Consider the following 15,916-nt stretch of genomic DNA (forward strand, 5'->3'; position numbering starts at 1 on the left):
TATAGTGACATAATAGATGACAGCCTAGGAAACCCTGTGGGGCAGTTCTCCTCCATTACACCAGGGGGCGCTGTGAGTGGATGATCTATAAGAGTATATATGAGTATATAGTGACACAATAGATGACAGCCTAGGAAACCCTTGGGGCAGTTCTACTGTATTACACCAGGGGGCGCTGTGAGTGGAAGTCCACGTGATATCACCCAACAACAATAAAATCCTGAAGTGAGGGAGAAGGAAAGATATTTATTCACACATATTTTTTGTTCTTAATATCACTTTTTAGGAAAACGTCTATCTTGAGAAAATTCAATGCAGGAAAACTCAGAGCTATAAAACGGTTAAGTAACACTTTACAGCTGGAACCAGGGAAGGGCTCAGAAGTCTAATGTGCTGTACGAATCTTATTATTGTAGAGTAAAACCTACCAAAACCAACCTTGTATAAGGCACATGACTATCAGAGAAAGAAAACTCAAGGTTGTTTAACACAGAAAAATGATAGACTGCAGCCTGTGAAAGCTGGAAAACTTGAGCAACCCAGGTAAACAAGGCGGGCAGTCGAGTTCCGGCTCCCCCAGGTCTCAGTGTGTAACTCATTGGCTAGAGCAGTGGACTTCCCCATTGCTGGGACTCTGATGACATTCACTTACTCCCCTTGGATCCTTATCCAGGCGACATGGGAAATTCTGCAAGAGAAGTGAAAACTGGTGGATGTATTGCCACTCCTCATTTATCAACATGGTTACCATCCAAAGGCCAGGTTGCTATGCGAAAATCAGCTACACAAGAAAGTGGAGGGTGACCACATCATTCATGGCAGAACTATCAAATCACAGGACGACACAACCGCCAAACCACTGAGAATCAGGGCCCAGCCCGGGGGACACACGCCTTAGCCAGCATTAGCTCATCTTGCACCTCAGCCCTGTTTCTGCCAGACATACGCCCTGAATGCGCTAAACAATGAGGAGACTGTTTTACTTTTGTAGGCGAATGAGGCAGTTGATAAGTAAGGAGTAGGTAAAACTGAGTAGTAGCAACAGATTTCCCTTTTTCTAATGAAGTTTATCATTCAGATCATTTGAATAAATCCCTAGAGGAGGAATTGCTTGTTCCATGACTAACTCCCTTTCTAGAATTAACTTCTATTCCTCATTCATAGAGCTTGAACGTGTTAGCTTTTAATTTAAGAATCTAGCTTTAATGGTTGGTATTCAATATATAAACAAAGATCCCTGGTAGTGCAACAGTTAAGTGCTCGGTTGCTAACCAAAAGGTTGGCAGTTCAAACCCACCAGTGGCTCCACAGGAGAAAAAACTTGGTGATCTGCCCCCTGGAAGATTAAAGCTAAGGAAACCCTAAGGTACAGTTCCACTCTGTAACACTGGGGGGCACCAAGAGTCGGAATCTCCAGTTGACGACAAAGGGTTGTGGGTAGTGTTTGGTGTAAATGTAAACTCTCAGTTGCTAACTGAAGTTCAAGTCCACCCAGCGGTCCCTCGTAAGAAAGGCTTGACGAGTTACCTCACAGAAAATCAGTATTGAAAACTCCATAGAGCACAGTTCTACTGTGGCACACATGAAGTTACCATGTCCTGGAAACTCCATAGAGCACAGTTCTATGGCAGCACACATGAAGTTACCATGACCTGGAAACTCCATAGAGCACAGTTCTACCGTGGTACACATGACGTCACTATGACCTGGAAACTCCATTGAGCACAGTTCTACGGCAGCACACATGACATCACCATCTAGTTGGAATCAACTAGATGGCACCTAACAATAACAATATACATATAAATAATTCAAATTTCCCCTCAACATAATAAAATGACATTATGACAGGCCCACATTAAAAACTAAACTTAAAAAAAAAAAAAAAAAACTAAACTAAACTTCAAGATTGTGTGCTAAGCATTATCAATTTAAACAAACAAACAAAAATGATGGTGAATCTCTGAATGACCTACAAAATCAAACTATTCATATGATCAGTGTTTTTGTATTCTGCTTACCCTCTCAGTCTGTCAAACCTTTCAAAGAAAGTCCACAAAGACACTGAAAAGGAATGTTTCCTTTAGGTTCATTGGGCCAGCTCACATTAAAATGTCCACTCATTCAAGTCCACTAACATCCAGTCCAAAGCTAAAGAAATCGCCTTTCATTTCCATTCTGAAATGATGTTTGAAATGAGAAGTACAACATTCTGGAAACATGCTCTCAAAGCCATTCAGATAGAGGGACATTCATTCCTTAGATATGTCCTTAAAAATCAATGGAAGAACCCAGCTGGGCTCTAGTCACCTGGAACCACACAGGATGAAGGAGAGTCCGAAACAGGAGGAAGATATGGAATATGTGGTTAACTGCCTCCTTTGCCGGCCTGAGAATGAGCATTTCAAAGCCCCCCGGTTCATGGTTGCTGGTCTCTGGGTCAAGCTTGGCAGCTCAGTTTACAGAGCACAGAGGAAGCCCTAAACCACAGTGGTTCTATTATTTAGAGTAAGAACAGCTAAGGAGCTCTGGTAGTGTAGTGGTTATGAATCGGGCTGCGAACCACAAGGTCAGCAGTTCAAATCTACCAGCCGTTCAGCGGGAGAAAGATGAGGCTTTCTGCTCCCATAAAGATTTACAGCCTTGGAAACCCTGTACAGGGTCGCTATGAGTCAGAACCAACTTCACAGCACATAACAACAACAACCTCCTTTGCCATGGGAACAGACAGAATTAGATGGTGCCCAACTACCATGGCGGTTTTGACAAGATTCCGTAGAAGACTCCTGATAAAAAGGGGGAAATGTAGAACAGAATTCCAATTTTTCATGAACTCCAGACTTCCTGGAACTATTTAGGCTGGATAAACATTAAACCAAAAATATTACAGAAATCATCTTAAAACCAACAACAGTTTAGCTTAACTAGTGAAGAATGTCTGTCTTGAGTATTAGCTTCATTTTAGAACTCTGTTTTGGATCGAATTGACAACCACAATTTGAAAGGTCAACAGGAAAGTTAGGGGGCAGAGTGCTGGTTTAATGAGGAGGAAGCACTCAGAAGTGGAAGGTAAGCAGGTTGCAGAACTTGAGAAATGTAATCTATGTCACTGATGTGTACAAACTGTTGAATTTTGGGGTAATTTACATCAATCTCACACTGAACATCACTGAGAAGACATAAAACATGAGAATATTATTCAAGTCAAATAAACGGATTCCAATATTTCTCTCCTCTCCCACTCGGTCATCTACAAGGCTGGCAGGACAACAGGACCGCAAGACACACCTGAAGACCGGGGACTGAGGAACGAGTTCTTAATTCTCATGGCATCCAGATCCCAAGGAGACTGAAATGACCCAAACTATCATCCCGAGATAATCTCTCGATTTAAGCACTGAGAAAACTGGCTTGGAAAGCCATCTTTCAGTCAAATAATCATCTAACATAATTAGTAAAGACACTTTATTTTGGGCATTGTTGTCTTTTAAAGAAAAAATCATGTGCCGTTTCACAGCAGACACTACAAAGGCCAGACTTGGTGGGTTTGGGTTATGTGCCGTGGAGTCAGTTCTGACCCATAGTGACCCTGTACAGGGTTTCTGAGGCTGTAAATCTTCACAGGAATGGAAAGCCTCATCTTTCTCCCATGGAACAGCTGGGAGTTTTGAACTGCTGACCTTGAGGTTCGCAGCCCGACACGTAACCACTACGCTACCGGAGAAGACTAGAAGCTATTTGAGTTGGATCAATCATCATGTGACTTGTTCTTCAAGAAAACGTGTCCATGAGTTACTGTGCAAATGCTGTTTCCATGGTAACATAGCGTTAGCGCAAAAGGCCAGGGTATAAGAATGTGTCTTCCCAAGACTTGTCTCACAATGACTCAGTACCGACTCGCTGGCACACCACCACTGCCACGTGGAAATGTTAGACTCGGTTTACAAACCGTGTATTAAATAAACACCAATCAATTTCTGTTATCGGTTGAATACTATCTCTGTGTTAACAGAGCTGAAACACACCATTAGATAAACAATGACAGGAAGAGTAGCAATTCCCAACTAATGGCCTGGTCTTCAGAGACACACATTCCCACTTTATCCCAGGCCTTCAGGTCCACAAATGCCCACATGCAGCCGGAACGAACAAGTCCCCACATCAGCAGAACCCCTTTGGACGGTGGCAGCGATGGGCGCCTAGCACCCTCCACATCCCCGCCAGCCCCAAACCCCTACCTGCTTCCCGTCCAGGGTATATAGACGCTTCACCACTCCGGAGTCCAGCTTGATGGCATCGGTGATGTCGGTGAGCACCTGCTCGAAGGAGTGAGCCGTCTTCTTGTTCAGCAGGATACGGACCGCTTTCCGCGGCTTCACCCCGCTTCTGATGATTGTGACCAGCTTGGGACGAATGAAATCCTTGTTCTCCCTCACCTCGGAAGGGCTGCCCTTGGCGGTGGCCAGCGAAGACACTGCCCGCGAGGCTGAGGTGGTCTTGACGTTCACGGACCAGTTGGGGTTCACATTCTTGGTGTATTCCAGTTTCTTGAAGGGCTCGATTGAGCCGCACACATAGCTCTCTCCTAGGGAAGGGAGAGACAGTATGAAACGTCAACCAAAGCCCCGTGCCCTGGAGCCCACGCCAACTCACAGCCACCCTAGGCAGGCCCACACTGACTCACAGCTGGAGGGCAGGAGTCCAGCGCTGGCCCTGCAGTGCCACCGGAGCCCCGCAGTAGCATGAGAGTCACCGTTGGGAACCCATTTCTCTTACTCAGCCCTGTGTCTGGAGGCTCCATTCTAACAACACAATGATCACAACACAGTGTGTCTACACAGTAAGGTGATCTGTGGGGTGGGCCACGTGTCTGGACTCTCGGGAGAATGCCTCAGATGGGGCAGAGACACGAAGCGGGCAGACTGCTGGGAAACATGCCAATAGATCTGCATGGCGCGGTGACCACAGACCTTTGACAATTATGGTCAAAAGCGCAGTTTCTGGAAAAGGCAAAAGAGTGAAGTGGGGGACACAGTGAGGTGTGCCCACACCTGCTGGGCATGAGAGCTAGCTGGGACTTAAAACCAGGCAAGGAAAGCATGGTTAGCAGCCAGGAAGAGTCTGGCTTCTCCTTGGCGTCTGTCCAAGCCAGACCGTTTTTGACAAACATGCCACTGTGAACTAAACATTGTGTGAAGTCAAGTAAAAGCGTGGAAGTAATATACAGAACCTAGTGTCAGGAACTGAGATAAATAAAAGCTGAATTGTTATTTTAAAATTCTGTTATTAACAGTCATGAAAATATCCAGACTACCAAGTAGATGCAGGTCTCATACAAAAAGGAAATGATCTATCTGCCAGGAGGTGACAAATTATCAAGCTGTTGTCCGTAAATACGCATTTCATAGAGTCAGGCTAATGCATTTGGAAATTAATAACTATTCTATAATGGGCGTGTGTGTGTGTGTGTGTTTAATACGAAACTCTGTAAGACCCTGAGCGGACCAAGATGTTAAAAAGACTTGTTCTACCTGCCCGTCACGTAGCTGGAGACTAACCCAGTGCAGCCCAGTTACTGCTATCTAAGTCCTGTGGTCTGGTTTTACATTAATAGTACGTACATCAAGGCCCCTGGAAAAACCATTCACGCAAAGAGACCTGAACCAGGGTTTCGGAAATAAAGACATGCAGCAATACATGGTTACAAAACAGATATTTTCTGTTTTAAAGATAAATTTGTCTGTGTGCATGCAAGCAATGTGTATGTTGTTACTAGGTACTGTCGAGTCAGAAGCGACCTTGTGTACAAGAGAACGAAACCCCACCCACTCCTGCGCCCACCTCACCATCGTTGTTATTTATACTTGATCCCATTTTGGCTGCCACTATACACAACCCATCTCATCGGGGGTCTTCCTCATTTTCACTGACCCTTCCCTTTGCCAAGCATGATGTCCTTCTCCAGGGACTGACCTCTCCTGATCACATGTCTAAAGTACAAGAGGAGAAGCCCCACATCCTCACTTTTAACGAGCATTCTGGCTGTAGCTCAATAAGAAACCGTAGGTGGTATCAACATTTAATGTGGACTGAAGGTTCAAGTCCACCCCATGGTACCTCAGAAGAAAGGTCTGGCTCTCTACTTCTGGAAAATCAGCCATTGAGAACTCCATGGAGTGCAGCTCTTATGCCAGCACGCGTGACGGTGGGCACCGTGATGTGCAGTCGATTTGATGCCATACGTATTGAGTCTGTCTCCACAGGGTCTGGAAATCAGCGATTCGAGAATCGCCAACAAGTTGTTTCCACACCTGACATGGAGTGAGGAGTTTAAGACTATTCAAAAGTACCAAAATCAAGTCCTGTTCTGAGTTAGGGTGTTAGAGAAGAATATTGAAGGAACCGTGGACTGTCAGAAGAACAGCCAGAAGTCAGGATGGGCAGACTTCGTCACTCACACTTAGGACATGTTATCAGGAGGGCCCAGTCCCTAGAGAAGGACATCATGCTTGGTAAAGGGGAGGGTCAGCAGAACTGAGGACAACCCCCAACAAGACGGAGCGGCTCAGTGGCAGCAGCAATGGCTCAAACGCAACCATGTTGGTGAGCTTGGCCCAGGACTGGGCGGTGTTTCATTCTGCTGTGTATAAGGTCACTAGAGAATCAACAGCACTAACAGTTACTGTACGTACACTAAGCCATCCTCAGGTCTTTTGGTGTGAATCCTATCACAACAATGATGAAAGTCCACTGATCAAAACCAAGGTGAATTGGGGCAAAATTGCCCGAATTAGCTTCGGCGGTTTTGTATAACTAATCCCAGGCCGACCTCGTTGTACTGTGCTCGCTTGATCACATTCACGTGCTGTGAGTTTCAGGCCCTGAAGTTTAGTGGTGGCCCTGGGTCCTAGGCCATTTTCCCAGCATCCTGTGCTCCTGTGTGTCTGTGGTCCTTCCGGTCATTCTCACACGATCCACACACTGACCCTGCAGGACACAACGGAACTGGCCCTTAGGGTTTCCGAGACTAATTCTTTATGGGAGCAGACAGCCTCATTCTCCCTTGGAGCAGCTGGTGGGTTTGAACCACTGGCCAAGAGGTTTGCAGCCCAATGCCTAACCCAGGGCGCCACCAGGGATCCTTTCATAGACGACAGTCTAGTGTAAACATACACTTTCTATGCACTGTTGTTGTTGCAAAGTGCTGTTGAGTCGGTTCTGACTCACAGCGAGCGAGCCTGTAGAGGGTTTCTGGGGCTGTAACTGTTGTTGTTGTTGTTGTGTGTACAGGGTTTCTGGGGCTATAATTAGACTATAAAAAATATGTAGAGCCCAGAACTTGGCTATGATTTATTTTTCAAACAATCACCAAGGCACTGAAAAATCATTTAATGTGTCATTATTTTTCAAAGGATGGGATTAAATTACTCTGATAGCATTTTTCTGCAGGAAAAAGATGAGGCTTCCTGCTCCCATGAAGATTTACAGCCTCGGAAAGCCCGTGCAGGGTCACTATGAGTCGGAACCGACTCCACAGCACATAACCACCACCAATAGCGGGGTTTTTTTTGAAGATTCTGCAAACTGATTTCTACTTTGCCATTGACTCCCATTACGGAATGAGAGAAGGATTCCCATTTAAATCTCCCAATGGGAGTCCTGGTGTGGCGCTTCAGAATAAGCACCGGATGACTTACCACAAAGCTGGAGGTTCAAATCCACCAGCTGTTCTTTAGAAACCCGTTTATGGGCTCACTGTGAGTCGGAATGGACTCAGTGGTACTTCACACCCATAAAGCAATAATGATGACTTTCAGTGATGTTGTACCCCACAAAGGGGCTCTGGTGGCATAGTGGGTAAGCGTCTGCTCCTCTCAGATGGCAACTGTACCCTGTCCGGCAGCGTCTCTGTGAGTCAGAGTCCACCATGACAATCGGGGTCCCTGGGTGACCGAGTGTGGTGTGTCAGCTGGGACAGACACCTGCTCAGGGATTCCAGAGTCCTGGTGTGGCGCAGAAGGATAGACCTGGACTACACGGTTGAAGAGTCAAAACCACCCGCCGCTCCTCAGAAACCGTATGCAGGGTCACTATGAGTCAGAATCTATTTGATGGAGTCCTGCTGGTGTGGCGCTGTGGGTTAGTGTGCTGGACTGCAAAGTCTGTTTGAACCACAAAGTCGGCAGTTCAAGCTCACCAGCTGCTCCTTGGAAACCCTACATACGGTCGCTATGGGTCAGAACCGAGTCGACGGCACTTAACAACAACAGAGTTTGCATAAAGACTAAAAACAAGCTTTCAGAAATAAAATCTCAATGTGTTAAAGGGGGACCTGTGGAAATATGCTGACTTCTCAATTTCAAACTGAGGTGCCAACAGTTAACGGGCTTGGCTGCTAACCAAGAGACTGGGTTTCAAGGGTCTAGGAAAAACGATGTGGCAGTCTGCTTCCAAAAATATCAGTCACTGGACAGTCTTGGGAGCACAGTCTCCTCTGACACACAGGGGGCGCCGTGAGGTGCGGTTGGTAGAAGGATCCCTGGGTCCTCTGATGCTGGGGTTCTGACTGAGGCCTAGGGCTGGGGTTCTGACTGAGGCCTAGGGCTGGGGTTCTGACTGAGGCCTAGGGCTGGGGTTCTGACTGAGGCCTAGGGCTGGGGTTCTGACTGAGGCCTAGGGCTGGGGTTCTGACTGAGGCCTAGGGCTGGGGTTCTGACTGAGGCCTAGGGCTGGGGTTTTGACTGAGGCCTAGGGCTGGGGTTCTGACTGAGGCCTAGGGTTGCGGCTTGTACCGGATTTCTAACACCACTTCCCTTTGTTGTAGAAATGGCCTAACCCCAGGCTTCACAAACTCAAGCAGACTGAGCTAGGGTTCCGGTAAGAGCATAATCAGACATGTCCAATGTCTTCTCAGTAAGGGGACGAGCATCTTAGATTTCACCCCACACAAACCTTTCCACTGGAAACCTGACAGTTCCACGACTGCGTTAGGATAGAAGCCGAGGCAGACGCACGCTCTCGGTGAAGTCTCTGACGCGGAAATCATGATTTACGGAATAACCCAGTCTAACTGCACCTTCAGGAAATGTCTTTTCCTGAGCCCACCTCGGACACACACACAATATTTCATCATCTACCTGGAAGCTCTGGTTAAGGAGATGGTTTCAATAGTGTACCGGAGACAAGAAGCGAAGACTCTCCCAAATGGCTCATGGGTTGGTTACAGGAGTCCACCCTAACCTAACCGTATCATTTCTGAAAAACAAGCCCATCAAGTGGATTCCAACTCCACGTTCCCGTGGGGCAGGGAAGTGTCTATGGGGTTTTCCAGCTGTCATCTCCACAGAGCGGCTAGTGGGTCTGAATCACCGACCCTTCTGCTAGCAATCAAGCACTTGACACACTGCGCCACCAGGGCTCCTTTCATAACATTTGTTGTTGTTGTTAAGTGCCATCGAGTCGGTTCTGACTCACAGCAACCCTGTGTAGGGTTTCCAAGGAGCAGCTGGTGAGCTGGAACCACCAACCTTGCAGTTCCAACGGCTTTGCAGTCTGGCGCACTAACCCACAGCGCCACACCAGGACTCCCCCAGTGTAGTGGGTTACAAATTGGGCTGCTAACCTTAAGGTCAGGAGTGTGAATCCACCAGCCACTCCGCAGGGGAAAGATGAGGCTTTCTGCTCCCATAAGATTTATAGTCACGGAAACCCCACACAGGGTCCTTGGACAAAAACTACAACAACAACAAACAATGATGTTGTTGGTTTTTAATGCCTACGAGTCAGTTTCAACTCATAGCAACACTGTCTAGGGTTTCCAAGGAGTGGCTGGGGAGTTTGAACCGCCAACCTTGCAGTTCAAACCAACCTTGTAGTTGAATCTTTATCCTACAAGCACCATACCAGGTCTTCAGAATGGTATCTGGAGGCATGAAATGTTTACAGCTCTGACTCACAGTCTGACTCCTAAACATCTCACCTTAGGGAATCACAGAAATACAGCTAACATGAAACCTAAAGTTAGAATAACAAACAAGCAAACCAACACCACACTCAGCAAAGTCAGCTCCAACTCATGGGGACACATGTGTGTCAGAGCTCTGCTCCCCCAGGTTTCCATGGGGACACATGCATGTCAGAGCTCTATTACCCCAGGTTTCCATGGGGACACACGTGATTATAAAAGGACCCCATGTGTATCCCAGCACATCACTGGTACCTGGATTTCTGCTAGAAAATCATCAGCTCACCCACGTTCATTCAGGTCTGCCTTTCTGCAAGACATCAAAGGCATTCACTGGATTCTGACATTTATCTTCTCCACATCTGCATGTGTGAGGGACAAAACTGGGGGGAAATGAGGGCATCTGGGGACCATGAGCCTACAATCCCACTGCCCTTATGAAGCATCCTAGATTTTTTTAAAACATACCAACGCCATTTTGAAAGCAAACAAGAGCACTATCCATGGTCTGCTCTTAAGTGTGTCTGGGTAGATACACACATGTACACACACACTGACACCCACCACCCACAACACAGTTGTGTATTGAAGGATCAGAGCCAGATCTCCCAAGGCGCCCTGATGGTGCCACATTTAAAACGCTCAGCTGCTAAACTAAAGTTTTGAACCCACCAGTGGCTCCATGGGAGAAAGACCCGGAGACCTGCTTCCATAAAGATGACATCCCAGCAAACCCTGTGGGATAGGTCGACTCTGTCACACGGGGCCACCGTGAGTAGGAACTGACTGGATGGTACAACAACAACACGGCTAACACTTGAGCGTGAAGATCTGTGTATCATGAAATTTAAAACGTGACACTGACAGACAGACCCTTGTAAACACAGGAATGCACATGTCACTGTAAAAACTTCTGGTCTGAGATCAAGTGAGAAAGAACAAACTGAAAAGTAAACAGCCCTGCTTGAATAAAAACACTTCTTTGTCCGTCACATCCTTCCCCAACCCCACACTTACATAAGCAAGCTATGCTAATTGTTTTTAAATGATGCTGTGAAAAAATTAGCATAGCACAGTTGCAGAAATACCTGGGTATGTGGGGGTATTCGCTAGGAAAAAAACATAGAACGTGCACGTTATTTTTGAGAAAATACGGTAGGCCTCAAATGCTGTCATTGCTGCATCCGCTGACAGGCCTTAATCTGAAACTCAAACATCATGTTGGAAGCAGAAATGAACAGCTGGTAATATGTATGACGTTTACATAAACTTAGTGTGGAAAGTGGTAGAGAGCAGCCCAGCCATGAATACGAAGCACTGGTTTGCATTTCAACAGACAAAGCAAAAAACAAAACGAAACACACAGAAAATGACAAAGAGTAAATGAATTTCCAGCTACTCAACTGCACAGTGCAGCTGTATGCCATCAGGGTTATGGATTCGGAGACAGTCGGTTTAAACTGGAGGTTTCAAGAGATGCAGCCAAAATGTGAATTTATATACCATGGTACCACTTTCTTCATCCGAAAACAAGGACGGCTTTCTGTTCCAAAAAGTTCCGTCACTTTTCAGCATTAGACGATTCATCTGTCGTCACTTCACAGTCATTGTAGTAAGCAGAACTGTAAGTATGGAGGCCTGGTGGCGCAGTGTGTCAGACAGTGGGCTGCTAACCATAAAGTCAGTGGTTCAAATCCACCAGCTGCTCCTCCCTCAGGGGAAAGCTGTGGCTGTCTGTCCCTGTAGAGATTTACAGCTTTGGAAACCCTATATACGGTCACTATGAGTCTGAATTCACTGGATGAAAGGTTTTTTTTAAATACACAAAGTATTTGTGGAGGAGGGAGCGGGAATATTCAAGTGTTTCTGGGAGGAGTCACTGCAGTGCCTAGAATTATGTCAAGGTTAAAATATTTGTTTCTAAGAAGCCTGTGGTTGTTATGAACAGGAAAGGTAAAACAATAACTGTCTCCCCCAAGCCCAGGAGACAAGCTAGAATGTTAATCAGGTTCCAAGTGGGACCAATCATCTGGTTTCCCTTCTGTCCTCAAACAGGTCCGCAACCTAGCCCTTCCCTGATTGCTGTTGTTGTTAAGTACCATGGAGTCGGTTCCGACCCATAGCGACCCTGCACAGGGTTTCCGAGGCTGTAAATCTTTACAGGAGCGGAAAGCCTCATCTTTCTCCCATGGAACCACTGGTAGTTTCGAACTGCTGACCTTGAGGTTAGCAGCCTGATTCATAACCACTATGCTACCAGAGGTCCTTTAGCCCCTCCCTGATGCTCACCCCATGAAAGCTCAGGCTGACCTGCATTCAGGGCTCAAAAACTGGAGAAGCTAGCTCCTCTGAGCCAGCCGGCTTCATACACCTAGAACTTTGCTTCACCTCTCCAAGTGGCCTCGGTTTCTTCAACAACGGATCAAGAGCTGCTATGACGCTCTCGGGTCCAGGGCTGCTCTAACACTTAGGTGACATCGAGTCGATACCGACTCATAGCAAACCCTGCCCAGTCCTGGATCAACCTCACACTCATTGCTACACCTAAGCCCACTACTGATGCCACTGAGCCAGTCTATTTCATGGGGGGTCTTCCTCTCTTTCTCCGACTCCCCACTTTACCAAACATGACATCCTTCTCTAGGGACTGGTCCCTCCTAACAGAATGTCCAGTGTATGAAAGATGAAGTCTGACCATCTTGGCTTCCAAGGAGCACTCTGGCTGCACTTCATCCAACACAGATCTATTGGTTCTTTTGGCAGCCCATGGTACTTTCAATATTCTCCTCCAACACCGTAACTCAAATGCATCAATTATTCTATGATCTTCCTTATTCACTGTTCAGCTTTCGCATCCATATGAGGTTATTGAAAATACCATGGCTTGGGTCAGGCACACCTTAGTCCTCAAATTGACATCTTTGCTCTTCAACACTCCATGAAGCTAGAACAATAACATTCCATGTAAACGGCACCAACTGCAGCGGAAACACCCTATGGACTGCAGTCCACATAGTTAGAGGGAATTCGAGAACCTTCTGTACTGGTGGAATGCATAGCACACACAGCATCTTAGGAACACCAGCACCGATGTTTCCAAGTTCAAATCCTCACCACACCACTTCTCTCTGTGTGGCCTTGGGCACATTCTGTCTCATTTTTCTCATCTTCCTACACACGTGATAAAACTCCTGTTTCCTAAGATTCAGTGAGAACCTGTTCTCATTTCCCTGTTCCAACTCAGGTGACCCCATGCACAATGGGGTCTGACCCTTGTGCTACACAAGTTTCCCACGAGCTGATTTTCAGAATATTGGCAGGCCTCTCTTCCTAGTCTGTCTTAGTCTGGAAACGCCGCTGAAACCTGTTCAGCATCCTAGGAAAATGTGGTTCTACCACGTCAGGAAATCGAATTCGGCTCTCCCACATGGAAGATCAAAATTCGACCTCTGAGCCAGAGCTGCCCTTGTTGTGGGAAGTAAAAATGTTCACATGTTTACCAACCTCTGGTCAGCACTACCACAGTCCCTGAGCGAGGACTATGCTCTGTCCTTGGAGACGGAGAGAAGGTGGACTGGGCAGAGGAACTGTGCTCCATTCTGTGCTCCCAAACCCCATTTGAGAAGAGTGTTTTCTCTGTTACAATAATAGGTCCATCTCAATGGAGGGTGAGACGTAAAAAGACCAGTTAGGGTCAGAGAAGAAAGCTCACCCACAACACAGAGGCTGCAGAACAGAAAGGACCTTTCCTCCAAACCAACACAGCCAGCCAGCCCACAGCTAAGACCCTGGCAGACTCCTGGAGCCCAGAGCTCACACCCTGAAGTCAGACTCCTGGAATCCTCACCTGTACTTTTTAAAAAAGGAACCCTGGTGGTGCACTGGTTAAGAGTGTGGCTGCTCTCTAGAAAGTCAGTGGTTCAAGCCCATAAGCAACTCTGAGGAAGAAAGACCCAACAATCTACCTCCATGAAGAAGACAGCCTAGGAAACCCTGTGGGGCAGTTCTCCTCCGTTACACCAGGGGGCGCTGTGAGTGGATGATCTATAAGAGTATATACAAGTATATAGTGACACAATAGATGACAGCCTAGGAAACCCTGTGGGCAGTTCTCCTCTGTTACACCAGGGGCGCTGTGAGTGGATGATCTATAAGAGTATATACGAGTATATAGTGACACAGTAGATGACAGCCTAGGAAACCCTGTGGGACAGTCCTCCTCTGTTACACCAGGGGGCGCTGTGAGTGGATGATCTATAAGAGTATATACAAGTGTATAGTGACACAATAGATGACAGCCTAGGAAACCCTGTGGGGCAGTTCTCTTCCATGACACGAGGGAGCGCTGTAGGTCAGAGTCGACTCTATAGTAGTGGGATAAACTGTGAGAAAATCAATTCCTTTTGTGAGAGCCACCCCTTTGTGGTCCACCTGTTACAGCAACAGGACATCATGTGAACAGGTGAAGACCCTCAATGATGGGTGGGCACAGTGGCTGTAACAAGGGGCTCAGACAAGTGTGAGAATGGCACAGACCCAGCAGTGTCTCCTTCCGTTATACATGAGCTGTCTGTGAGTTGGCACTTAACAACAACAGCGTCGCTGGAGAACTAAGACAGCAGGTCACGTGCTGTTTCTGTTGGTTCTCTTGGTGTCGAAGGTGTCCCGCTACCAGCCGCCTCCTGCAATCGCTCCTTGGTGGTTTGCAAGCGCAGGAACATCTGTGGGATGTGGCCTCAAGTACCACTTTCTGCCTCTCCCTACACCACTGGGGGCTCCTGGCGTGGCACTGTAGGATCAGCACAGGACTGCGAACCACAAGGTCAGCGGTTCAAACCCACTAGCTGCTCCTTGGAAACTCTATACAGGGTCACTAAGAGCACCAATGCATAACTGTAGACAAAAAGGAAGAATTGGTCCCTGTTGTCAGACAAAGTTCCGGAACCGCTGGCCCATTTCCCCACTATCATCTGCTGTGAAGCCTGCGGGCTGGCATGTGTAGCTGATGTTAGAACTTGACCTAGATCCCCATGGATATACCGCCACTGTCTTCCTATATGTTTGTGTTTACCAAGGCCGGGCACAGACTTGCAGCGGATACTGCAGGGCTCCCATCCGAGCGTCCCCTTTAATGTACTGGAAGTTCCAATGTCTGAATAGGAGGAGAGAAGCCAAGTGCCTATGCGACTTGGCAGGGTCAGGAGACGCTCGCCAGGGAAAGATGTGAATTCCCACAAAATGAACACAGGCTGTTGCAGCCCCTCAGCCTGTGCAGGGCCGGCTCTCCTGCCAGCAGCTGGAGGGAAGGAAGAAGGAGAAACACATAAAAGGCCCCAGTCTGAGTCCCAGACACACTGTGGTGGGCAGCCGGTGGGGGGGAGCCCAAATACCAAGGATCAGAAAGTGGGTTCCTGCCAACGAGCTGGGCAAAGGCGCTCCTAGGAGACAGACCAGACTGCCTGCTCCCTGAAAGGCTGGAAGCCTCAGAAACCCTCTGCCCTCCATCCGACAGTCACTTGGCGCCAGAGTCCACGCGACAGCATCAGTGTATTGTTCTGGGTGGAAGCACAGTCCTATCCGACACGCCTGGGGTCACCCCGAATACAAGGTAACCAAGAGCAATTAATGTTACCATTCCACAGAACACTCTGAGACGAGTCCTAGCCTAACCTTGAGCTCCTTGTATCAATTACTAACTTGATCAAAATGTGTCCAAGCCATGGTAACACTGAAGAATGAGTCTTCCAAAACAGTAGACTGAGCTCAAGAGGACTCTATACACGGGCCATACAGAGAACAATAGAACACGGAATCGTTTAAAATTAGGAAGTGTGTGGGCTTGGGTTGTATTCTTCCACCATACTTATTCAACCTGTATGCTGAGCAAATAATCCAAGAAGCTGGGTTCTATGAAGAAAAACGTGGCATCAGGATTGGAGGAAGACTCATTAA

At 47.2% G+C, this 15,916-nt stretch overlaps 1 protein-coding gene across 4 annotated transcripts in view; it reads right to left on the reverse strand.

Moving 5' to 3' along the window:
• DCLK1 (doublecortin-like kinase 1) overlaps window positions 1-15,916 on the reverse strand; it is a 314,483-nt gene that overhangs the window by 295,621 nt on the left and 2,946 nt on the right. For all 4 annotated transcript variants that reach the window (XM_006874369.1, XM_006874370.1, XM_006874371.1 and 1 more), the window contains exon 2: window positions 4,239-4,585. In XM_006874369.1, the coding sequence (XP_006874431.1) occupies window positions 4,239-4,585 (347 nt within the window). The remainder of the gene's footprint in view (window positions 1-4,238; window positions 4,586-15,916) is intronic.

Source organism: Chrysochloris asiatica, unplaced genomic scaffold (genome assembly GCF_000296735.1).
Source record: "Chrysochloris asiatica unplaced genomic scaffold, ChrAsi1.0 scaffold00272, whole genome shotgun sequence".
NCBI classification, from domain to species: domain Eukaryota; kingdom Metazoa; phylum Chordata; class Mammalia; order Afrosoricida; family Chrysochloridae; genus Chrysochloris; species Chrysochloris asiatica.